Below are 25,868 nucleotides of genomic sequence, written 5' to 3' on the forward strand. Positions count from 1 at the left end.
AGGCACAAGAATCTCTTGAACCTGGGAGGTGGAGGTTGCAGTGGACCAACATTGCACTGCTGCACTCCAGCCTGGATAACAGAGCAAGACTCTGTCTCAAAAAAAAAAAAAAAAATTCTTAAAAACCGTCCTTCTATTGAAGTTTAATATTCATGGAAACTTGGAAAAAATTACAGCATGCTTATGACTGTAAAATATGACAGGGGCCTTCAGGGTATAATAAGCTATTCTAGCCTAACATGCCCTTTCTGTTATTCCAGGAACCCTGGTTTACTTTAATTCATATATCTTACTTCATTCTACATTTTGAGGTAGTGAAACCTTTTTTAAAAAAACCTTAGAATCTAATTTACATCAAAATTTGGAGCTCACCAGTCATTGCTATATAAGGACAGATTTTTTTCTGCTTTACCAGTAACTTCTCTAAGAACAGCTACACTGTTTTTGGTATAGTTCTTCTGGTACATTTGTTTCCTGTTTTTTTGATCAAGTGTAACTGTCTGTCTTTCTAGTTTTGAGGGGTAATTAAGATGACGTTGGCACCCACAGCCCAGGAAAAAGCCAGATGAGGGTGACTCCAAGGGAAGCAGGAGAGAATCCCAGCGCTCTCTTGCCATGCTGTTTACACCTTGTTCCCTTTGTTTAGGAAGATGAGGCTAAGCCAGAAGATTGCATACCAGGTGTACCAGGCAATGAACATGCCAGGGAATTTCTGGCTCATGCGCCAACTAAAGGACTTTGGATGCCACTGGGGAAAGAAGTCAGAGTTATGCAGTGTGAGTGTGGGAGAGTTTCCCTAATCCATGCAACTTACACGCCGCAATTTACAAAGCATGTTTACTTCTTTTATTTAACTTGTTCTCACCACAGCCCTCTTATAGCCACGGCATGTTCTCCGTCTTCTAGATGAGGACACAGATGTGTGCATGTCAGTAAGTGGTCCCAGAGAAGATGTAGAGCAAAGCTTTGACTGTAGAGTTCCTGATTCCAAGTCCAGCAGTCTTTACTCAGGACTGTCACTGCCTTGGGAGTAAACTCTTGGGTATTATTCCTGTAATAGAAAGGACTTTCTGTGGTGGAAATGCCATGGGAGTGAGGGATGCATTAGAGGACGGGTCTTTTTGGGTCTTGCCTCTGTTGCGTGCTCTCTATCAGTGGTGCTTTGTCCATGTAACTGAGAGAAGCTACCATGGGAGGATGGGTCTACACAGGTAGAACTCTCTGTGCACATGCCCTGCCCCTCCATAGCAGTTAACGCATTCGAGAGGGTATGAAATCACTCTTCCATTGGGAGGCTGAGGCGGGTGGATCATGAGGTCAGGAGATCGAGACCATCCTGGCCAACATGATGAAATCCCGTCTCTACCAAAAATACAAAAATTAGCTGGGCATGGTGGCGCGTGACTGTAATCCCAGCTACTCAGGAGGCTGAGGCAGGAGAATTGCTTGAACCAGGGAGTCAGAGGTGGCAGTGAATTGAGATCACACCACTGCACTCCAGCCTGAAGACAGAGTGAGACTCCGTCTTGAAGGAAAAAAAAAAAATCACTCTTCCAAATAGTTGAGCTTTTTAAGTTGGTTGTTTTGATGTTTATCTCCACATCTTAACCTCATAGTTGCATTGTTGCTCCATGATTTTTCAGGTTTGGCCATTTTCTGTTGCCTCTGTCCAGTGGAAGATGAGTATGTAATTCTATCTCCTGCTCTCACCACACATGTGTACCCTTCTATATCTCATTTTCCCAGTAATTATTGTATCATAAACTTAGTAACATAAGTCTTTGGTATTTACTATGATTATGACCAGAGGTGAGCTGTATCTTGCGAAATGTGTCCACTCAAAATGTGTCCTGTATTTATTGTTTTTCAGCTTTTGTTATTATTATTATTGTTTTTCCTTTCATGTACTGATCTCTAATTCAACCTCAACATTTTTCCAGGCTTCAAACTTAAGACCTTCAATGCATATACTTGAGATGTTCTGTCAATTTCATCTTACTGAAGGTGGCTACTTCCATGCTTATCATCCAGGCATCTCCCTTGACCAATATATGATGGACTGAATGTTTAGGTTCTCCCCATAATTTGAATGATGAAGCCTCATCTCTAATGTGATGACATTTGGAGATGGGGCCTTGTGAATTAATTAAGGTTAAATGAGATCATGAGGTTAGGGCCCTCATGACATGATACCTTTCAAAGAAGAAGTACTGGCGATCACTCTCTCTCGGGCAGGCCCAGGCTCATATACGCATTCTCACTCTCGCTGTCACTCTGTCCTGTTCTACCCCCACCCCCTTGTGCCATGTGAAGAAAAAGTAAGAGGGCTGCCGTCTCAAGTTAGGAAGAAAGCTGTCACCACAGACCTACCTTGCTGGGACGTGGAACTCAGATTCCAACCCTCTAGAGCTGAGAAAATCAATTTCTGTTGTTTAGGCCACCCGGCACACAGCATTGTTATTATGTCAGCCCAGGTTGAATAAGACACCATCATTCTGCAGGTTCCTTTAGCCTCTCTCTTGTGTTGGATCACCCATTTTCCTGTATCTGGAATGTTCTTTGTTACTATATTCTGTTCTTATGGTGTAATGAATCCTAGGGCAATTTCCTTCCAAATGGGTTTATAGGAGGTAGATTTTTTTTTTTTTTTGTGAGACAGGGTCTTGCTCTGTTGCCCAGCCTGGAGTGCTGTGGTACCATCTTGGTTCACTGCAGCCTCGACCTCCTAGACTCAAGTGATCATCCCATTTCTCATCCTCCCAAGTAGCTAGTACTACAGGCATGCACCACCACGCCTGGCTAATTTTTTTTTTTTTTTTTTTTTTGAGATGGAGTTTCACTGTTGTCGCCCAGGCTGGAGTGCAATGGCGCGATCTCGGCTCCTTTCATCCTCCGCCTCCCAGGTTCAAGCGATTCTCCTGTCTCAGCCTCCCAAGTAGCTGGGACTACCAGTGTGCGCCACCACACCCAGCTAATTTTTGTATTTGTTGTAGAAACGGAGTTTCACCATGTTGCCCAGGCTGGTCTCAAACTCCTAGGCTCAAGCAATCCACCCACCTCAGCCTCCCAAAGTGCTGGGATTACAGGCAGGAGCCACCATGTCCAGCCCCTGGAATTTTCATTTTATGTTTTTTAATTTGCCAGGATATCAAATTCTAAGTTAAAAGTTAGCTTCCTTTAGATTTTGAAGGCATTGCTTCATTTTCTTGATTTTCTAGAACAGCTATTGGGACGTCCAAAGTAATTCCAATTTTTGATCTTTTCATAAGGCCTTTATTATTGCTTTGTTTTTTATTTTTCTTCTCTGGAAGTTTATAGCATCTTCTCATTCCTGGTGTTCTAAAATTTCACAATGGTGAGCCCTTTCAATCTGGAATGTAGGTCTCAATTTTACAAATTTTAAAAATTCTTTCCTCACCTCTGTGTCTGCAGTTCTATTCTTCAGATAGGTACTATCCTTACAGCAGTTAGCCCTGTTCAGGGTAGCAGGGACTACACAAGGGTGTTCTTTTTAGGGATCAACAATTATTAATTAGGGTCATTTTAGAGAGTGGCTGCCACAGTATTCTTGTTTTTTAGTGAGAGATAAAAAGTTGATTGGTAGCCCTAAGTGCCTGAGTAGGGCTTGTTGATCCCCCATTGCAGGGTGATTTTCTAGGTAATTGGTTGGGGAACATCTGAGTTCAGTTATCTATTGGTTTTTCTTCTTTGAGTGGCTTGTATTTTCCCAGAGAAGGTTCACACATGGAAGGGAAAGCCATTCTGTGAGTGTTCTGGGAGCTGAGTGGAGGGAGTCTGGGAAATCTGTCATTGGTTTTCCATTCATTCGTATGATCCTCTGTGTCTGTTGCCACAACTTCCTTGAGATCCACCTGACGTCTCCGTGGCCAGAGACCCTTTGTTATACCTTTTCCACATACTAAACAAACTTCTGCCCAGACCAAGGAGAACTGCCTATGGACATTTAACCAATCCTCCTTATTTTAACTGCCCCTTCACCTCCAGAGGTATCTGGTGCTGCCAATTGCTGAGCTTTGGAGGTTCTGCAAGTAGAAACTGAATCAGTTCTCAGATTCTACCCTCTGCTGCCTTAAACTTTAGTTTTCTGGGATCTGCTTTTCTTTTATTATTCATCTATCCGCATTATAACATCCCACATTTTTTTGTATGTGACTGTTTTATGGTTTCCCAGTCCTTCTGTGTTTATGGCTTCTTAAAAAATGTTTTTTTGTGATTTTGGATGCCCTCAAAATCACCCTTAAATAAATGTGTAATGCAGTGACATTTAGTAACTACCAAGTGTGTGCAACCATCATCATAAATAAGTGTTAGAACATTTTCATCCCTACCCCTCACCTTAAGATCTCTCAACCCATTTCCAGTTCATACCCATTGATAGCCCTACACAACAATTAATCTACTCTCTTAGTGAATTTGGCTTTTCTGGACATATATAAGTGATCTGACTCTTTTCATTTAGCGTGTTTTTGAGGTCCAGCAATGGCATCATTTATTATTTCCTTATTCTGCTTATCTTTGGTCTGGGTTACTCTTTTTCCTGATTTTTATGATAAAGACCTAGATTATTGATTGAGACCTTTCTTCTATTATAAGAATTAGAAGCTATAAATTTTCTTTTAACCACTACTTTATCGGCATTGTGTAAATTTTGATATGTTGTGTTTTCTTGTTTGTTTGTTTGTTTGTTTGAGATGGAGTTTTGCTCTAGTTGCCCAGGCTGGAGTACAATGGCACGATCTCGGCTCACCGCAAGCTCCGCCTCCCAGGTTCAAGCGATTCTCCTGCCTCAGCCTTCCCAAGTAGCTGGGATTACAGGCATGGACCACTATGCCTGGCTAATTTTGTATTTTTAGTAGAGACAGGGTTTCTACATGTTGGTCAGTCTGGTCTTGAACTCCCAACCTCAGGTGGTCAGCCCGCCTCAGCCTTCCAAAGTGCTGGGATTACAGGCGTGAGCCGCCGCGCCAGCCTGTTGTGTTTTAATTTTCTAACATCCCCTTTGACTCGTGGATTGGTTACACGTGTGTTATTCAGTCTCTACATATTGGATTCTTCAAATTTCCTTATATTGTTGCTTTGTAATTTGAGTCCATCCTAGTTGGAGAATATACTCTGCATGGTTTAAATCCTTTTAATTATATTAATTCTTGTTTTATGGCCTAATATAGGGTCTCTGGATAATGTTCCATGTTGACTTCAAAAAGTGTTTATTGTTGGGTGGTAGAGTGTTTCATAAATATCTGTTAGGTTCAGTTGATTTATATTGTTGCTTAAGTCTTGTAATTCATTGCTGATCTTCTCTCTAGTTGTTGTATCCATTATTGAATGGAAAGTATTGAAATCTGTATTATTGTTACATTGTTCTTTTTTTTTTTTTTTTTTTTTTTTTTTGAGATGGCGTCTTGCTCTGTTGCCCAGGATAGAGTGCAGTGGTGTGATCTCCGCTCACTGCAAGCTCTGCTTCCCAGGTTCACACCATTCTCCTGCCTCAGCCTCCGAGTAGCTGGGACTACAGGCACCCGCCACCACGTCCGGCTAATTTTTTGTGTGTACTTTTAATAGAGACAGGGTTTCATCGTGTTAGCCAGGATGGTCTCCATCTCCTGAACTCGTGATCCCTGGGACTTATCCTCCCAAAGTCCTGGGATTACAGGTGTGAGCCACCGTGCCCGGCCTATTGTTACATTGTTCTATTTTCCCCTTCAATTCTGTCAGTTTGTGTCTCAACTATCTGGCCCTCTTTTGCTAGGTTACATACATACTTATCAATGTTGTATCTTCTTGATAGATTGACCCTTTTATCAATACAAAATGTCCTTCTTTGTCTCTCTTAACAGTTTTTGTCTTATGGTGTATTTGGTCTGAAATTATTGGAGCAGCTTTAGTTCCCTTTGGGTAACTGCAGCATATATTCCCATTCCATCCTTTTACTGCCAACCTAATTGTGTCTTTAAATCTACAGTGTGTCACTTACATCCCGCGCTTGGATAGCATTTTTCCTTTTTTTTTTTTTTTTTTTTGAGACAGGGCCTCTCTGCTGCCCAGGGTGGAGTGCAGTGGCACAATCACAGCGCACTGCAGCCTAGACCACCTAGGCTCAAGCAATCCTCCCACCTCAGCCTTCTGAGTAGCTGGAACCACAGGGGCCAGCCACCATGCCTGGCTAATTTTTAAAAATTTTTTGTAGAGACAGGGTCTCACCTTGTTGCCCAGGCTATTCGCAAACTCCCGGGCTCAAGCAGTCCTCCTGCCTTGACCTCCCAAAGTGTTAGGATTACAGGCATGAGCCACGGCACCTGGTGGATAACATTTTTATCCATTCTATAAATCTCTGCCTTTTGACTGAAGTGTTTAATCCATTTGCATATAATGTAATTACTGTTAAGGTAATTACAAACCTATGCACACATTTTTGATTTTACCAATTTTAGTGTTAATTAGAAAAGTGGTTCTCCCACTTTGATATTTCTACAAATAAGCAGTAAATATTTTAAAATTCAGGTTATGTGTCTGTATCAGGCCCAACCCAGAAATACTGAATATCCAGTATTTGAATATCCAAAATACTGAATACTGAATATTCAATATTTCTGGGTTGGGTCCTATACCCTGCTTTTCTAACAACCTTCCTCATATTGTTGAATTTGCTGGTCCACGGACCACGCTTTGAATAGCTGGGATCATCTTTCGATAATAAAAGGATTTTGAGCGGAAATGGTATCTTCTGGATATCTATACATCAATCCTTGTTCCATGGCATTTCACATCCTTTCAGCTTTGCCATAAAGGCAGATATTAGTTCGAAAGAGTGTAGTCCTTCTTCCCCAAACTTTAAATGGTGAGGGAGATAAGGATAGGGATAGCTGGCCGGGCGCGGTGGCTCAAGCCTGTAATCCCAGCACTTTGGGAGGCCGAGGCGGGCGGATCACAAGGTCAGGAGATCGAGACCACAGTGAAACCCCGTCTCTACTAAAAATACAAAAAAAATTAGCCGGGCGCGGTGGCGGGCGCCTGTAGTCCCAGCTACTCAGGAGGCTGAGGCAGGAGAATGGCGGGAACCCGGGAGGCGGAGCTTGCAGTGAGCCGAGATCGCGCCACTGCACTCCAGCCTGGGCAACAGCGTGAGACTCTGTCTCAAAAAAAAAAAAAAAAAAAAAAAAAAAAGGATAGGGATAGCTCACAGGCTATCAATAGAAATCCACAAACTTAGGCCTGGCATGGTGGCTCACACCTGTAATCCCAGCACTTTGGAAGCCTGAGGCAGACTGATCACAAAGTCAGGAGTTCGAGACCAGCCTGGCCAACACGACGAAACCCTGTCTCTACCAAAAATATAAAAAATTAGCCGGGTGTGGTGGCATGCATCTATAATCCCAGCTACTCAGGAGGCTGAGGCAGGAGAATTGCTTGAACCCAGGAGGCGGAGGTTGCAGTGAGCCGAGATCGCGCCACTACACTCCAGCCTGGGCAACAGAGCAAGACTCTGTCTCAAAAAAATAAAAAAAAAGAAAAGAAAATCCACAAACTTTATTTTTTTTTCAGTGGTTTCCTGCATTCAATCCTCAAATAAAAATAAAAAGGGAAAAACTTTTCTTGCCCTGTCACTGTGTGTGTTCTGTAGTTGCCAGCATAGAGCAAAACTTGGCTGAACTTACTTAAATCCCTCTTCATGCTTCCTGACCAACTTGCTTAGAATTGCTGAATACTCAAACACAGGGTCTCATTCACCATTCCCATACGATGTCCTGATTTATACCACATCCAGTTGGTGCTGAGAGAATATGAACAGGTGAGAGAAGTAACAAGGATCTCATCCATTCTTGCTTTGCTCACCACTTCCTTTTTCTCAGATGTCAATGCCTGATGCCAGGTCCACTCACTGAAATTCCATAAAGACTGGAATTTGTTGCCTTAGAGCATGTATATACATTCTCTTGTTACTATCCTTCCAGTTCCTCATCAGGACCTTCTGTTGCTTCTAATAGTTAACCTCTTTAAATAGGACAGTTTCCCTCTTCTGCAAGTAAAGTTGCACTAGGGTTCTGATGACATTAACATTTTAAGAGAACTTGTGATTTTGTTTACTTGAAAGTTAGGGATGTGAACAGAGGTTGACTCAACCTGAGAAAGAAGCTGCCTTAGCCTTCCCAAGTAGCTGGGATTACAGGCATGGACCACTATGCCTGGCTAATTTTGTATTTTTAGTAGAGACAAGGTTTCTACATGTTGGTCAGTCTAGTGACTAAATTTATAAATGAGATTCAGAGCCACTTGATTAATAGAAGATATATACTTTGAAAAATACAGTGAGACACACTGAAAAAAAATTCACCTTTTGCAGTACTTTTCATTGGATTGCTTCATAATTTCTTGGTGTTGGAAAATTAATTCCTAAAGCAACAAGATTAAAGGATGCTTGGGTAAGCAATTAGTTTACCTGTCTTTTCTGGGACCTTACATGGTTCATCCATGATTGCATTTTCTTTTAGAATTGGAGTTTAATGAATAAAAACTTTAATATAATCTATAAGCAATTAGTTTACCTGTCTCAAAAAACTATAAGCAATTAGTTTACCTGTCTTTTCTGGGACCTTACACGGTTCATCCATGATTGCATTTTCTTTTAGAATTGGAGTTTAATGAATAAAAACTTTAATATAATCTACTGATTCTTTATCTCACTTAGGTGAAACACTCTTATCTTGCAGAAATATTTCCCCTTTGCTTGGCTTTTAGGTTGACATTGCAAACGGTATGGTCACCAAACAGGCTACAAAGAATGCCCTTTCTTTATCAAAGACAACCAAAAGTTAGAACAGTTCAGAGTAGTAAGTAAAACCATACAATGTCATTTTACCTTAATCAGAGATGGTGAATCTTAATTAATCCGATAGTCACCAGCGAACTGAATGTTCACATAAAGTACATTCCCAGAAGCCTTTTGGCCAAGGTATCTGCTGTTAACCATTTGTGAGACAAATTTAGCTCTTCAAGAAAAAACTAACATTTATAAAAGTGTTCTTTGTTTATACATTGAGTCAGTGATTCTTTTTCTGAAGAAGACTTTGTTCCCTATTCAACTCCCCTTTTTAACATTTATTATATAAAAAGTTATGTCTCATAACTAAAATCAGAGTTTTAGTTTCCCAGACTTTTTTTTTTTTTTTTGAGATGGAGTCTCGCTCTGTCACCCAGGCGGCTGGAGTGCAGTGGCGCGATCTCGGCTCACTGCAAGCTCCGCCTCCTAGGTTCACGCCATTCTCCTGCCTCAGCCTCCCGTGTAGCTGGGACTACAGGCACCCACCACCGCGCCTGGCTAATTTTTTGTATTTTTAGTAGAGGCGGGGTTTCACCATGGTCTCGATCTCCTGACCCGGTGATCCACCGCCTTGGCCTCCCAAAGTGCTGGGATTACAGGCGTGAGCCTCTGCGCCCGGCCTAGTTTCTCAGCATTTAAAGAGTAGATGTCCGTCTATTACAAGCTAGAATTGTGTATATTTCCTCTTAAATGACAGACAGATCTATCATTAGCATGATCTATCAATCATTCTCCACTTTAACATAGAGTCACCTCCCAGAGGTGTTAATTCACTGTTCAGTAACCACTTCTGCCAAGTGAAATATGCTGCCTTGTGGCTCTACTGGAGTGATCAGCATACAGTTGTCCCTTGGTATCCATGGGGAATTGGATCCCAGTATCCCCTGGGATACCAAAATCCGCAGGTGCTCAAAGTCCCTCAAATAAAATGGTATAGGCTGGGTGCAGTGGCTCACGCCTGTAATTCCAGCAGTTTGAGAGGCCTAGGCAGGTGGATCACCTGAGGTCAGGAGTTTGAGACTAGCCTGACCAACATGGTGAAACCCCAGCTCTACTAAATATACAAAATTAGGCTGGGCACAGTGGCTCACGCCTGTAATGTTAGCACTTTGGGAGTCTGAGGTGGGCAGATCACCTGAGGTCAGGAGTTCAAGACAGCCTAGCCAACACAGTGAAACCCTGTCTCTACTGAAAATACCAAAATTAGCTGGGTGGGGTGGTGGGCACCTGTAATCCCAGCTACTTGGATGACTGAGGCAGGAGAATCGCTTCAATCTAGGAGGTGGAGGTTGCAGTGAGCTGAGATCACATCGCTGCACTGCAGCCTAGGCGACAGAGTATGACTCTGTCTCAAAAAAATAAAAATACAAAAATCAGCCAGGCATGGTAGCACATGCCTGCCATCCCAGCTACTTGGGAGGCTGAGGCACGAGAATCACTTGAACATGGGAGGCAGAGGTTGCAGTGAGCCAAGATCATGCCACTGTACTCCAGCCTGGGTGTCAGAGTGAGATTTTGTCAAATAAAATAAATAAAATAGCATATAAGCTGTGCACACATTCCTGTATACTTTAATCGTCTCTAGAGTACCTATAATACTGAGTAAATTGTTGTTACACTGTATTGCTTAAGGAATAATGACAAGAAAAAAGAGTCTGAACATGTGCAGTACAGACAAATCCGTCCTTTTTTTTTTTTTTTCCAAATATTTTCGATCCTTGGTTGAATCTGGACGTGTAACTCTTCAGGATACAAGGGCCAGCTATATATGAAACTGAAGTCAACAGACGTTCTTTTAACATTTTAAGGCATTTAAAGTTTTGTGTTTTTGTCTTAATCTGAAAAATAATTATTCTAGATCAAACACTTTTAGGTGAAATGTCAGTTTTTACAGATAGTATAAAACAAAGCTTGTTGATAAATCTAAAAAATTTAGCATAGTTCTTTTTGACTCAGAAATTCAACTTCTAAGAATTTACCCTAAGGATGTAACAGAACATCAATTTATACAACTCTATAAGCATAATGTTCATAACTGTGAATTTTTTTTTTAATTTTGTTTTTTTTTTTGAGACAGAGTCTCGCTCTGTCGCCCAGGCTGGAGTGCAGTGGCCGGATCTCAGCTCACTGCAAGCTCCGCCTCCCGGGTTTATGCCATTCTCCTGCCTCAGCCTCCCGAGTAGCTGGGACTACAGGCGCCTACCACCTCACCCGGCTAGTTTTTTTTGTGTGTATTTTTTAGTAGAGACGGGGTTTCACCGTGTTCGCCAGGATGGTCTCGATCTCCTGACCTCGTGATCCGCCCGTCTTGGCCTCCCAAAGTGCTGGGATTACAGGCTTGAGCCACCACGCCCGGCCTAATTTTATTTTTTGAAACAGGGTTTTGCTCTTGCTGCCTAGGCTAGAGTGCAGTGGTGTGATCTTGGCTCACTGCAACCTCTGCCTTTCGGTTTCAAGCAATTCTCCTGCCTCAGCCTCCCAAGTAGCTGGGATTACAGGTGCCTGCCACCACACCCAGCTAATTTTTGTATTTTAGTAGAGATGGGGTTTCACCATGTTGGTCAGGCTGGTCTCGAACCGCGGACCTCGTGATCCACCCGCCTCGGTCTCCCAAAGTGCTGGGATTACAGGCATGAGCCACTGATCCCCACCCATAATTGTGAATTTTAAGTCATTTTTCAATTATAGAATATAAGAATACAGTTTATTTGCCTTATTAAGCAAAATGAAGACCTCATAGTAAGGCTTTTACCACCAAGTCCAATCTGGACTTCCTCCTGAGAGTGGCTTTGCAGCAAATAGCTTGATGTGTTTATTTCCAGACTTCTTTGGGATATGTTTTTTTTTTTTTTTGAGACGGAGTCTTCCTCTGTCGCCCAGGCTGGAGTTCAGAGGCGCGATCTTGGCTCACTGAAACATCTGCCTCCCGGGTTCACACCATTCTCCTGCCTCAGTCTCCTGAGTAGCTAGGACTACAGTCGCCGGGCACCACGCCCGGCTAATTTTTTGTATTTTTAGTAGAGACAGTGTTTCACCGTGTTAGCCAGGATAGTGTCTCGATCTCCTGACCTCGTGATCCACCTCCCAGTCTCCCAAAGTGCTTGGATTACAGGTGTGAGCCACTGTGCCCGACCTGTAACATGTATTTTTGAGTACTTATAAATGATCATTCCTATGTATCATTGAGCAACTCCTTTGTTTTGCTTAATACTAACTTTTGGTCATCTAACCCAATAGAACAAAGAGAATTACCTCAGTATTTCTAAACTTGAATACTGTTTTATAGTATGACTCTTCCAGTTTATGCAGTTATTTCCTCATGAAGAATATTATTTTGTGTATTTTCTCATTAGGAAATCCTTTTTATAGCCTTAGCGAGTTATCAATAATGCGACCCTTAAAAGGATTGAAAGATGTTGAGCATACGACTGCATCAAACAGTAAAAAAAGGAAAAAAAAACTGTTTTCTGTAACATAGGGGTTTCATTTTATTTAACTTGTGGTCCATGAAGCCTAACCAAACCTTAACCTTCTCTGTCCCTAAAGGCACATGAGGATTTCATGTATGACATCATACAAGACAATAAACAATATGAAAAGGATGTAAGGTGAGATTGTCCTGTTGATGATATCTACTTAGAAGTTTTAAATTCTACAAAGTTGGAAAAAAAACATTCTAGCACTAGGAGAGTGATATAGTAAACATGGTACTTCATTTGTGAAATGTTTATTGGGTAGGAGTCATGGCTGACAAGACCAGTGTTGGGGAATGAGCAGGCCAGCCTCTTCCTACTTGGGTTGGCTTAAAGCTGTAGGCTTGGTCCAGCTCTCTGACCACTCGGTTGATATTAGCAACCCCTGTTGTGCTGTCTACTGGCATGGTACAATTGGTACTTTCATGTAATTCAGTTTATCTCCTCCAGCATCTTTAAGGATCTGAGCTTTTGTTAAAAATTACACCTAGACAAGATTAGAGAGTGAAAAATTGGGAGAGTTTGTTTTCTCAAACTGGTTACATTAAATTATGATTGTTGAGGATGTAGATTATCTATTAGGAAACTGAGCAGTTGGGGGAATGGTTTAGTAAAGTGTGTGTCTGTTAGAAATTGTAATTGTAAGTACTGTGGAAACCTACAGAAATGACTAGGACAAGGAAAAGAATACAAAAATGGCTTGTACACCGGTTACAGTCACATAAAAATAAGCATTCAGGTAGAGAAGAATGGAGAAAACAGGTAAAAATAAAAATAATCACTGTCTTTGTGATGTGGCTATTCATGTTCCTTCTATACTGCTTTTGAATGACATACTTAAGAAACTTTTCAATTAAAGCAAAAACTCACTGTTTGATCAATTTTGAATGTTTAGGATACGGCAGTTAAAACAGTTACTGGAGGATTCTACCTCAGATGAAGATGGGAGCAGCTCCAGTTCCTCTGAAGATAAAGAGAAACACAAGAAAAAGAAGAGGAAAGAAAAGCATAAGAAAAGGAAGAAAGAAAAGAAAAAGAAGAAAAAACGGAAGCACAAATCTTCCAAGTCAAATGAGAGTTCCAACTCAGAGTGACAAGGATGTGACTTGTTCAACGTTCTCTTCTCAAGAATCAAACACTGTGGCCAAGGAACAGAGGAAGATGCAGTCAGAGAAAGTAGCAGGATAGAGACACAGAGAGGAGGATACGTGGGTCACAGCAGTGAGCTCCCACCCGCCTTCCAGTGAAGATGTGACTCCAGGAGAGGGAGTGTCTCCTTCCAGGTGCTAGCTCTGGACAGCGGCTGATTTTAGGCAGGACAGTTTCTTCGGTGTTGTCCTCCCTGCTGGTCACATGAGTTTACGATTCCTTTGAAATGTCTCCCGCAGGGTGGCAGGACTGGGAGAATCTTTGAGGCGTTTCTTCCAGGCCCTCCCACAGCTTGTGCCCTCCACAGTGTGGAATTGAACACCTGGCCTCATGTGATCCTTCCACCTTGGCCTCCCAAAGCATTGGGATAACAGGTGAGAGCCACTGCTTGGCTAAAAGTGCACATTTATATTCATCTGACATGATTTATTGATTTGGGGGCTAGGGAGTTCTTAAAATAATAAAAAATCTTGTCTGGCTAGCATTCTACTTAACTTGCTTTCTACTGCCAGAGTCCCGTGATTTTCACAGAGTGACTCAGAAAAGGTTTAGGAATACAGGGGGATTTCTATACTGGGTCAGGTATCCACATCCCAAAATCCATCCCTCCCTTTCTTCCTCTTCCTGTTGCCTGACCACAGCCCATCTGTGCTCTTGTAGCTGAGACTAGGCCACAGTAGAGGCATCTCAGGAGGCCAGGGTGTGTCTGCAGCTGGAGGAGAGGAAGTTTGTCCTTTGCTGAGCCAAAGTGAAGCTGGATCTTGCTCATAGGCAAGTGTGTTCCTCTGTGGCCAACACTGGACTCTTGCTGCTTTAGGCACTCAGTCAGGGTCCCAGAAACTGCTATTTTCTGCCACTTTTCATGGAGATTGCACCTTTTTAAGATTGCACCTCTTTAAGGAACAGCCAAGCCAGGCCCAGACTGACCCTTCTTCAAGTCTCATCAGTCAATGCTCCTGTTCATGGCCTTGGAATACCACCTCAGGAAAACAATCGGTTGAGATTGGAGTGGCCAGGACTTATTATTTCTGAAAACTGTAAGGCCAGTGGATTCAGCCTTGCCTTACACTTATCCTTGTCATCATTGCTCAGCACGCAGAACACAGGCCATCTGTCCTCTGCCATATGCTCAGCATTTCCCACCCAGGTACAGCCGGTCCTCTTCTTCCAGGAATTGGCTACTGTCCCTCCGCAATCCCATTCATGATAAAAGCATTCTTACACAACACGAAAGATGCGGCATCAATGATTCTCAAACCTCCAAGACATCCAAATCAGTAGCGTGCTTACGATGCAGATTCCTGTGCTCGACTCACAAACTTCCAGAATTTTCCATCCCCTAGGTCTGAGGTGAACCTGGGAATCTGCCTTGCTAACAAGTGATGCTGATACTGTGGATCTGGGGACCCCACTTGGAGAACCTGTGCTCTAGATCTCTACCCTCTTACTGAAGCCTTCTTCCACTTCCTGCTTTAACTGGAATCCAGCCGTCCACTCCTGCAGCCCTTGCAAGGGAATTGTCCCTTTCCCCTCACTCTGTTTTTTTCTCCTCTGTTTCTAGCCTAGATTCCAAGGAACATCACTTTGGCCTGTCATCTCCCCTGATCTGTGATGCTTTTGTCCAAGCTTTCCTCAAAGAAGCGTCAATCAAAATCTTCCGCTTTGCTCCTATAGACAGACTACAGAGGAGAAATCCCAGAGCCCCTACAAATCCATCTCCAAACTCAAATGAGAACTGAGCTCAAAAAGCTCACTAGCAAACCAAAAGTGTGCTTGTCACCCACTTAAACTTTCTTTCTCAGACATCTCTTTCAGGTATACATTTTCCATTTCTATCCAGGGAGACAAAATAAGCCCTCAAACCTCCCTTCACTAAGGCGTCATATAATGAATGTCAGACATCCTACTAATATGGTTTGGATGTTTGTCCCCTCCAAATCTCTTGACGAAATGTAATCCCCAGTGTTGGAGATAAGGCCTGGTGGGAGGTGTCTGGATCATGGGGGTGGATCCCTCATGAATGGGTTAGTGCCATCCCCTTGGTGATGAGTCAGTTCACACCAGATCTAGTTGCTTAAGTGTGAGTGGCACCCCTCCCTCCCTCTTTTGCTCTGGCTGTCACTGTTACCATGTGATATGCTGGCTTCCTCATTGCCTTCCACCGTGACTGTAAACTTCTTGAGGCCTCACCAGAAAAATATTCCAGCACCACACTTCTTGTACTGTTTGCAGAACCTTGAGCCAAGCAAGTGTCTTTTCTTTTTAAATTACCCAGGCTAAAATGGCATCATGATTTCTCCCACTAATCTTCAGGACTGTTAATAGGATGCACTTTACTCCTGTGACTAGATTATGTTACCAGTACAAGGAAAGGGGGACCATCTGGGTGTTCCTAATCAAATCATGAGAACCCTTTGGAACTCGAGTTGTCCCTGGCTGATAACCAAAGAGAAGGTCAGAGAATCCAAGCCTGTGAAAGATTCCACACATCATTACTGGTTTTAGAGTTGAAGGGGCCACATGGTGAGGGATGCAGCAAACTCTCATCAAAGATTCCTGACTCACAGCCAGCAAGGAAATGGAGCTGTCAGTCCTACAGCTGAAAAGATCTGAATTCTGCCACCCTCAATGATTCTGGATGCATATTCTTCCCCAGAGCCTCCAGATGGAAGCCCACCTCTGCCGACACCTTGGGTTGGGGCTTGTGAGATGCAAGGTTGAGAGCCCAGTTGAGCCTGCTCAGGCTTCTGACCTACACCACCATGAGGTAATCAGTGGTGGTGGTTTTGAGCTTTTATGTTTGGAGAAAGTGTTAATGCAGCAACAAACTGATCCAGAAGTTTAATGAGCTTTCTCTCCTCCTCACAGGCCAGTCCATCACCTGTGCTCTGGACCCCACCATCAGCCAGCAGTAGGGGGCAGTGACTGGAGCACTGGCCCTGCATCCAGACAGCCTGGCTTTGAATCCCAGCTTTGCTAGCTGTGGAGTTGCTCCACCTCTCTGTGCCTCCAAGTCCTTGACTAATCATATCTACCTCCCAGACTTCTAGTAAGAATGAGGGGACTTGATATGCGTAAAGCATTTAGAGCAGGGTGTGGCACATCTCAACACTCAGCCGGAGTGTTACCTGCTCCTGATGCTATTGCTGTCACCATCATCTAATCCTCAGGGAGCTTCCTCCTCCTCTATCCCATGTCATTCACATCTTTAAACTCTTCCTTTCTATTGTGAGGTTGCCTCAGTGTTTAAAAATTGTTTTAGGCCGGGCACGGTCACTCCTGCCTGTAATGTCAACACTTTGGGAGGTCAAGGTGGGTGGATCACTTGAGGTCAAGAGTTCAAGACCAGCCTGGCCAACATGGTGAAACCCCGTCTTTACCAAAAATACAAAAGTAGCGGGGCATGGTGACACACCTGTAATCCCAGCTACTTGGGAGGCTGAGGCAAGAGAATCACTTGAACCTGGGAGGCGGAGGTTGCAGTGAGTAGAAATTAATGCCACTGCACTCCAGCCTGGGCAACAGAGCAAGACCCTGCTTCCCCAAACCCTGCCAAAAAAACCCCAATTATTTTAAAATTATAAAATACATGCCCATAAAGAGTTCACAATTCTGAGCCATTGGGGAATAAAAAGTGAAAAGGGAGTCTACTTATGATGCTTTGATACAGTGCTCCAGATCCTGATGAAAATGTATTAGCAGACACACACATGTAAACGTGGGGTTTTTGGTTAGCTTTACATAACTGATAAACACTAGTAATACTGTTCTGTGACTTCATTTCACTCACCATATGTTGGCAATCTTACTGTTCACTACAAGCTTCAAATGGCTACGAAATTCCTTGGTTTGAATATGCCATGATTCGTTTAACCATTAGTCTATTTATCAGAATGCAATTGTTTCCCATTTCTCATTCCTACAAAGAAGACTGAAAATAAAAATATTTTAGTAAATATCTTTGGGTTTTTTTTTTTTTTTTTTTTTGAGACGGAGTCTTGCTCTGTTGCCCAGGCTGGAGTGCAGTGGCACGATCTGAGCTCACTGCAAGCTCCGCCTTCTGGTTCACACCATTCTCCTGCCTCAGCCTCCCAAGTAGCTGGGACTACATGCACCTGCCACCACACCTGGCTAATTTTTTGTACTTTTAGTAGAGACAGGGTTTCACCATGTTGACCAGAACGGTCTTGATCTCTTGACCTTGTGACCTGCCCACCTCGACCTCACAGAGTGCTGGGATTACAGATGTGAGCCACCTCACCCAGCCTTGAGCAAGTATCTTAATGTACGTATGCAAGTATTTCAATAGAATAGTTCACTCATAATGGAATTACATATGTTAAGTTTGTAATTCTACAAAATTAGCCTCCAAAAGAGTCTACCAATTTACCCATTCTCTTACAGTATATAAAGTGGCCCATTTCCCGATCCAGCAGCATTTAAACAAGCTCAAGTGTCCCTTAAGAGAAAAAAAAATCCTGAGGCCACGCACAGTGACTCATGCCTGTAATCCCAGCACTTTTGTAGGCCAAGGCGGGAGGACCACTTGAGCCCAGAAGTTTGAGGTTACAGTGAGCTATGATGGCGCCGCTGCACTCCAGCCTGGGCAACAGAGTGAGACCCTGTCTCTTGAAAAAAATAAAATCCTCCCTTGATCCAATATCTCTAGCACTTTTCTCTCATTTACAGCAGTTTCGTCAACCTTGGACTCATTTATTTTAGGGATTGAATAATTCTAAGTGGTAGGGTTCAATTCTGTGCATTGTAGTGTATTCTGCAGCATCCCTGGCTTGTAACCAGTTGATGCTAGTAGTATATCCTTCAGTGGTAGCAACTACAATTGTCTTTGAATATGCACATGCAAAAGAATACAGTTGGTCCCTTACACTATACACAAAAATCCACTCAAAATGGCTTAAGGACTTAAACTAAAATCTGAAACTGTAAAACTTGTAGGAGAAAACAGGGAAAAGACTACTTGACATTGGCCTTGGTAGTGGCTTCTTGGATTTGACATTGAAGGCACAGGTAACAAAAGCAGAAATAGACAAGTGGGATTGCATCAAACTAAAAAGCTTCTCAGCAAAGGAAACATCAACAAAACGAAAAGGCAATACATGGAAAGGGAGAAAATGTTTGCAAACCATAAATTTAATCATGGGTTAATATCTACAAAATATAATAAACTCCTACAACTCAATAGCAAACAACCAGATATCCCATTTATTACAAAAATGGGCAAAGGGCCAGGAGTTCAAGGCTGCAGTGAGAGCCATGATTGCACCACTGCACTCCAGTTGAGGAAACAGACCAAGACCCTGTCTCAAAAAATAAAATTTAAAAAATAGGCAAAGAGCCGGGTGCGGTGCCTTAACACCTGTAATCCCAGAACTTTGGGAGGCTGAGGTGGGTGGATCACCTGAGGTTAGGAGTTTGAGACCAGCCTGAACATTATAGTGAAATCTCATCTTTACTAAGAATACAAAAATTAGCCGGGCATGGTGGCTTGTGCCTTGTAGTCGCAGATACTTAGGAGGCTGAGGCAGGAGAATGGCATGAACCCAGGAGGCAGAGGTTGCAGTGAGCTGAGATCGTGCCACTGCACTCCAGCCTGGGTGACAGAGCGAGACTCCGTCTCAAAAAAATAAAAAAAAAGGCAAAGAACTGAATAGACATTGATTCCTAAGAAGAATGACCAGTAGGTATATTCAGAGGTGCTCAACAGCAGTAATCACTAGGCAAATGCAAATCAAAATAGTAAGGAAATGTCACCTCACGTGTGTTAGGATGACTGTTTTTAAAAAAAAAAAAACCAGGCCGGGCATGGTGGCTCACGCCTGTAATCCCAGCACTTTGGGAGGCTGAGGCAGGCGGATCACGAGGTCAGATGGAGACCATCCTGGCTAACACGGTGAAACCCCATCTCTACTAAGACTACATAAAATTAGCCGGGCGCGGTGGCGGGAGCCTGTAGTCCCAGGTACTCAGGAGGCTGAGGCAGGAGAATGGTGTGAATCCAGGAGGCGAAGGTTTCAGTGAGCTGAGATCGCGCCACTGCACTCCAGCCTAGGCGACAAAGCAAGACTATCTCAAAAAAAAAAAAAGGAAAGAAAGAAAACCCAGAAGATTACAAATGTTGGTTAGGACATGAGGAAAGAGCCCTTGGGCACTGTTGATGGGAAAGTAAAGTGGTGTGAGCACTGTGGAAAACAATATAGAAGTTTCTCAAAAAGTTAGAACTACGATATGATCCAGCAATCCCACTTCTGGGTATATCAGAAGGAATTGAAATCAGTCTTGAAGAGATGTTTGCACTCAGGTTAAGTGCAGCTTTATTCACAGTAGCCATGGCATGCAAGCAAACTACACATCCATGATGAGTGAATGGAGAAAGAAAATGTGGTCTATCCATGTATGATGGAATATCCTTCACCTTAAAAATAGAAGAAAATCTAGCCATTTATGACAACATGGATGAACCCAAAGGACATTATATAAAGTGAGATAAGCCAGACACGAAAGGCCAAATACTCCATGATACCACTAACAAGATGAAACTAAAATAGTCAACTACTGAGGCCACAAGTTTTGACACCAGGCTGGGCAATATAGTGAGAACCCATCTCTACAATAAATAAAAGAAAAATTGGCCAGGTGTGTTAGCACATGCCTGTAGTTCCTGTTAACTGGCAAGAAGCCCTAAGTGGGAATGGCTGAGGCCTTTGTTGTGACTGTCTCACAGCCCAGCTTCTCCCTCTGCCCAGTCACATTCTCTTTGCCCTCTGAGATGTTATTCCCAACAGCACCAATGTGAATTTTCCCACAGTCTCCCTCTCAGAGTCTTGTCCCCACACATGCAACCTGCCACAGGAGTTCAACAGCTTCCAAACATAACCAGACTTTTCATCTAGCCTTTAGGATAAAGGTCCAACTATGGGCAGAACTACAAAGCAGAAGTATCCACTGATTGGCCCCATTCTATTTTTGTGCTTCTTATCCACCTACTGTCAATTTTTCCAACCTTCTAGAGTCCTGACATCTTCCTATTGTAAAGACAGCCCCAGTCCACCGAAGTAACTACTAAGTACTACTAACATTGAGTCAGTTTTTTCCACACTACTTGTACTGGTATTGTACAAGTGTTAAGGCAATCAGATTCAATGGCTTCACACCAACACATTAAGGAAAATTCACTCCCTTTCATCTTGCCATGTAATCTAAGGAAGTAGGAATTGGATGGTTTTAATAGGAAGTGGAATGTCTTTCCAGATCCTACAACAGAAGCAAAGATGTTGGGTCACCTATAATCAAGAAGCCTTCACAAGAACCCCACTATGGTCTTCCTACCCCAACCTTCTGTGATTCTGGCCAACTCATTCCTAATCTCAGCCTTTGCACATCGTGTTGTGTTTGGTGTGGAATGCTGGTGGAAACAGGGACAAGGCCAAATGAGTCCTCTAAGGTTAAGACTACATGATCCATTCCACAATGACCTGGGTGTATACTCTTCACGAGGCTCCACACTAACTACTCCATGGGGATGCCACAGGGGCTACAATAACCATGGCCCTAAGAAACAGATGGAGTCTGGTTGAGGACAGAATTGATGCCATGAGTCTCCAGAGTCATGACCTGAAATAGGCTATCAAAGTGTAATAACAGGTGCTACAGGATCATATCAGGTCACCTAATCTAGCCTTGGGTTAGAGAGGGTTTCCTGGAGTCTCTAAATCGAGTACTGAGGTAGGCACTACTTAGGCAGGAAGTGAGGCCTTCTCAGGACAGCAGCTTTGGAAAAGCTCTTATCTTCTGCTTGCCTTTGGGATGTCATCTGGCAACACTGTTATCACTTCTCACCATCTCCTCAAACCCCATTTTAAGGTGCTTGGTTCGGACAGTGAGTTACAGTGTAGCAGGGACGTCTTCATCACAGCTTAATTTGGAGGTGACATGCAGGGGACCCATCTATGTGCACCACCATCCTTTTCAGTCTACCACCCAGGGAGTTCTTGGAGGCACCTCTGCCCTCTCCCACATATACAACGCCATAAATCCAATGGTGGTGTGTTCTTTCAGATAACCTTGGTATACCCCTCAACCACACTACACCTTTTTGGCACCTAGTCACCAACTTAACGTGTAGTATTTATTGGAAGATGATTGTGTCAATTGACTAAGTCCTAGGTTCTGAGTATAAAGAAGTTGCGTTTACTAAACAAACATTTCTTTGTTTCTAGAGTGTACAATGGTTGAAAGGGAAGAACATATGATACTCCAAATCACTGCTGCCTACATCTGTCAGTGTTATTGTAGCGGGATGAGCAGCAGACAAAACTCCTTAGACACCGAGTTAAAGAAGGAAGGGGTTTATTCGGCCGGGGGCATCGGCAAGACTCCTGTCTCAAGAGCCGAGCTCTACGAGTGAGCAATTCCTGTCCCTTTTAAGGGCTCACAACTCTAAGTGGGTGCGCGTGAGAGGGTCATGATTGAGCAAGCAGGGGGTACGTGACTGGGGGGCTGCATGCACCGGTAATTAGATCGGAACAAAACAAGATAGGGATTTTCACAGTGCATTTCTATACAATGTCAGTAATCTATACATGACAGAACCAATTAGGTCAGGGGTCGATCTTTAACTACCAGGCCCAGGGTGCAGCACCAGGCTGTCTGCCTGTAGATTTCATTTCTGCCTTTTAGTTTTTACTTTTTCTTTCTTTGGAGGCAGAAATTGGGCATAAGACAATATGAGGGGTGGTCTCCTCCCTTATTATTATCACTGTTATGTGTCAGGTCTTTATTTGTAAAAATGAATAGGACATAGACCCCATCCTCAGGGCAGTTCCCATCTGTCTGCAATTCATCCCTCGGCTTGATTTGACCCCATCATTTCCCCTTAGCTAAACCTCCCTGGAGATGAGGCAGAAGTACATATGGCAACCGGCATGATGGGTATTGATTTGGTATCAGTGATAGTCACTTTGAGCGAGAAGGTAAAATGGCTTAAGAATCACACAGACATGCAATTCCATTTACTATTTTAAAACTTCTAGTTGAGGCTGGGCACAGTGACTCAGGCCTGTAATCCCAGCACTTTGGGAGGCTGAGGCAGGCAGATCACGAGGTCAGGAGTTCGAGACCAGCCTGGCCAACATAGTAAAACCCTGTCTCTACTAAAAATACAAAAATTAGCTGGGCATGGTAGTACACCCCTGTAGTCCCAGCTACTCAGGAGGCAGAGGCAGGAGAATCGCTTGAACCCAGGAGGCGGAGGTTGCAGTGAGCTGAGATTGCACCACTGCACTCTAACTTGGGTGAAAGAGTGAGACTTCGTCTCAAAAACAAACTTCTACTTGAAAAGGTTTTATATATCATTATTTAACTTGTTCACTGGTATACCAAAGCTTTGTTAGTTGAAATGAAGAAAGATCTTCCTAACATGACATTGGCATTAGTAAAGTCTTCCTTTAGGTGGAACGCAGCAATTTGTTTCCTAGGAAATAATGGAAATCAAAACATTTTCTGAAATATCTCATGTAATAGATGCAAGATAAGTTATACAGAGAATTACTATCAATGTATCTTTAGTTTCCATTTTATAATGAAGCTAAAGGCCTTATCTTGACATTTTGCCTGAATTTAGTTAGTCTTTATGATCGCTGCAGGGCAGATACGACCTCTGAGTCAAGGGACTGCTCTTTAACAGCCCAGCACAAGGGCTTGGAGAGTGGCAGGGATACTCAACACCAAGACTCTTTGGTGCCGCTTGCTCTCTGACTGGATGAGCTAAGCTTCCAGTGCTCACCTCTAAACTGGGACATTGTAATAGTGAAGTCACTGGGGTAACTTACAAAATCCTATGTAATCCATGATAAGCAAGCTGGACACTTGCACAGGTGTGCCAATAGAAAAGGGCTACCTGAGGCCCAGGCACGTTAAACATGGAGGCTCCATCTTCCCTTTTCTTTGTCACCACGTGTACAGTAAAGGAACAGGCAACATGACGCCAGCCAGGTAGAAAACCCATCTGCATAGGAAAAGATTAGGGTGGGGCAGCCAGCTTCTTTGTGTGCTATGCAAATAACACACCTGGTCCGATCAATCTTTCATGCCCTATGTAAATCAGACACCACCTCCCCAAGCTCATCTTTAAAACCTTCTGCATTTCAGCCGGGCGTGGTGGCTTACGCCTGTAACCCCAACCCTTTGGGAGGCCAAGGCAGGCATATCACGAGGTCAGGAGTTGGAGACCAGCCTGGCCAACATGATGAAACCCCATCTCTAGTAAAAATACAAAAAATAGCTGGGTGTGGTGGCAGGCACTTGTAATCCCAGCTACTAGGGAGGCTGAGGCAGGAGAAGAGTTTGAACCCGGGAGGCACAGGTTGCAGTGAGCCAAGATCGCACCATTGCACTCCAGCCTGCGCAACAGGGGGAGACTCCATCTCAAAAACACCACCACCACCACCTTCTGCATTTCATTGCGGAAGCAGGAACCCATTTTCTCTGGGACCCGTCTCTGTGCAGAGAGCTTTTTCTTTCGCCTGTTAAACTTCCTGCCTCAGCCTCCGGAGTAGCTAGGACTACAGGCACCCGCTACCACGCCCAGCTAATTTTTTGTACTTTTTTTTTAGTAGAGACGGGGTTTCACCGTGTTAGCCAGGATGGTCTCGATCTCCTGACCTCGTGATCCACCTGCCTCGGCCTCCCAAAGTGCTGGGATTACAGGTGTGAGCCACTGCGCCCGGCCAAATCCAAGAATTTTTTTTTTTTTTTTTTTTTTTTTGAGACGGAGTCTTGCTCTGTCGCCCAAGCTGGAGTGCAGTGGTGCAATCTCGGCTCACTGCAAGCTCCGCCTCCCAGGTTCACGCCATTCTCCTGCCTCAGCCTCCCGAGTGGCTGGGACTACAGACGCCCGCCACCGCGCCCGGCTAATTTTTTGTATTTTTATTGGAGACGGGGTTTCACCGTGTTAGTCAGGATGGTCTCGATTTCCTGACCTCGTGATCCACCCGCCTCGGCCTCCTAAAGTGCTGGGAGGTAAGCCACCGCGCCCGGCCTCAAGATTCTTTACATACAATTACCTGGTGGTAAGGTCCAGCACTCTCTATCTAAAGCACATAAAAACCTCAAGTTATGTGATTATAAGATTATTTTGTAGTAGCCTCCCAAGGGCTCCTTCTCCTCTCCTCCAACATAACTTTTCCAGATTTTTGTTTCACTTGCCATTATAGACCTCAAAATTAATCTGCTAGCATTTAAATTATGATCTCGCAGATAGAATGAACTTATCTGATACGAATGCCAATTTTTCTATTTCAGAAAAGGGGATGCAAAAATTTACCTCTACCCTGAGGGTTTTTAGCTGAGCCTGATAATTAAATTGCCATAAATAAAAAAATAACAAGAGAAAAGCATACAAATGTATATGTTCTACATGACACGGTGAGGTAGGAGGTGGGATTCCACAGGCGAGGCTCAAAAGAGGGGACCAGATTGAGGAAACAGCTTTCCATAAGACACGCCCACCAATGTGCCATGTCAGTTTACCATTGCCATGGCAACACCCAGAAGTTGCCATCCCTTTCCTGGTAATGACCGTACCACCGGGGTTGTTTTCCTAGAAACGTCTGCATTTCTTTTCCTAGAAACTTCTGCATAATTCACCCCTCAATTTGGATATAATTACAAGTAGATATGAACATGACTACAGACCTGTCTTTGAGCTGCTACTCTAGGCACACACACTACCTGGTAGCCCCACTCCACAAGTATTAGTGCTTCGCTGCTGCTGTGCACTGCCACTTCAATAAATGTCGCTGTCTAACACCGCCAGCTCACTTTTGAATTCTTTGCTGGGTGAAGCCAAGAAACTTCCTGGGCTAGGCCCCGATTTGGGGGCTGACCTGCCCCGAATCATTTAGAGTCCTCATAAGGAAATGAACACCCAGAGAAGTGGCGAAATCTAAATGCTTTTATATTAAGTTGAATAATGAGAGGCAGTTGTGGAAAAGTGACTAAATTATGTGTGGATGCTACAAATAACTTTATATATATACATATATACACGTATATGTGTGTGTGTGTGTGTTTGTGTATATATATATATATATAGCTAGGGTTACAGGCGCCCACCAAAATAATAATTATTTTAACAAGGTCTATTTCTATGAATTCTCTCAGCTATGATGTCCCATTGAATGTTTCTTTTCTCCTGGTACAAGGAAGGCATCTTTCATGTGGGAGTTCTTATTTCCTGTTTTTGGGAAGAAAAGAGATCAGGATGCCCTTCTTGCATCTGATGTTTTTCAAGCAGCTCAAAATAATCCTTATACTAAAGTGGCATATTTTGGTGTGGCATATTCTGCCCCTCTTCACAGTAAATAACTTTTTTTTTTTCAAGAAAAAGT

At 43.4% G+C, this 25,868-nt stretch overlaps 1 protein-coding gene across 1 annotated transcript in view; it reads left to right on the forward strand.

The window, feature by feature from the left end:
- Window positions 1–17,417, forward strand: part of LOC709035 (uncharacterized) — a 37,624-nt gene extending 20,207 nt beyond the window's left edge. The window contains exons 5-6 of the mRNA XM_077998178.1: window positions 12,386–12,447; window positions 13,208–17,417. Coding sequence (XP_077854304.1) covers window positions 12,386–12,447; window positions 13,208–13,406 — 261 coding nt within the window. The 3' untranslated portion in view covers window positions 13,407–17,417. The remainder of the gene's footprint in view (window positions 1–12,385; window positions 12,448–13,207) is intronic.
- The last annotated feature ends 8,451 nt before the right edge of the window (window positions 17,418–25,868 follow it).

This window comes from Macaca mulatta, chromosome 3, assembly GCF_049350105.2.
Source record: "Macaca mulatta isolate MMU2019108-1 chromosome 3, T2T-MMU8v2.0, whole genome shotgun sequence".
Taxonomy (NCBI): Eukaryota; Metazoa; Chordata; class Mammalia; order Primates; family Cercopithecidae; genus Macaca; species Macaca mulatta.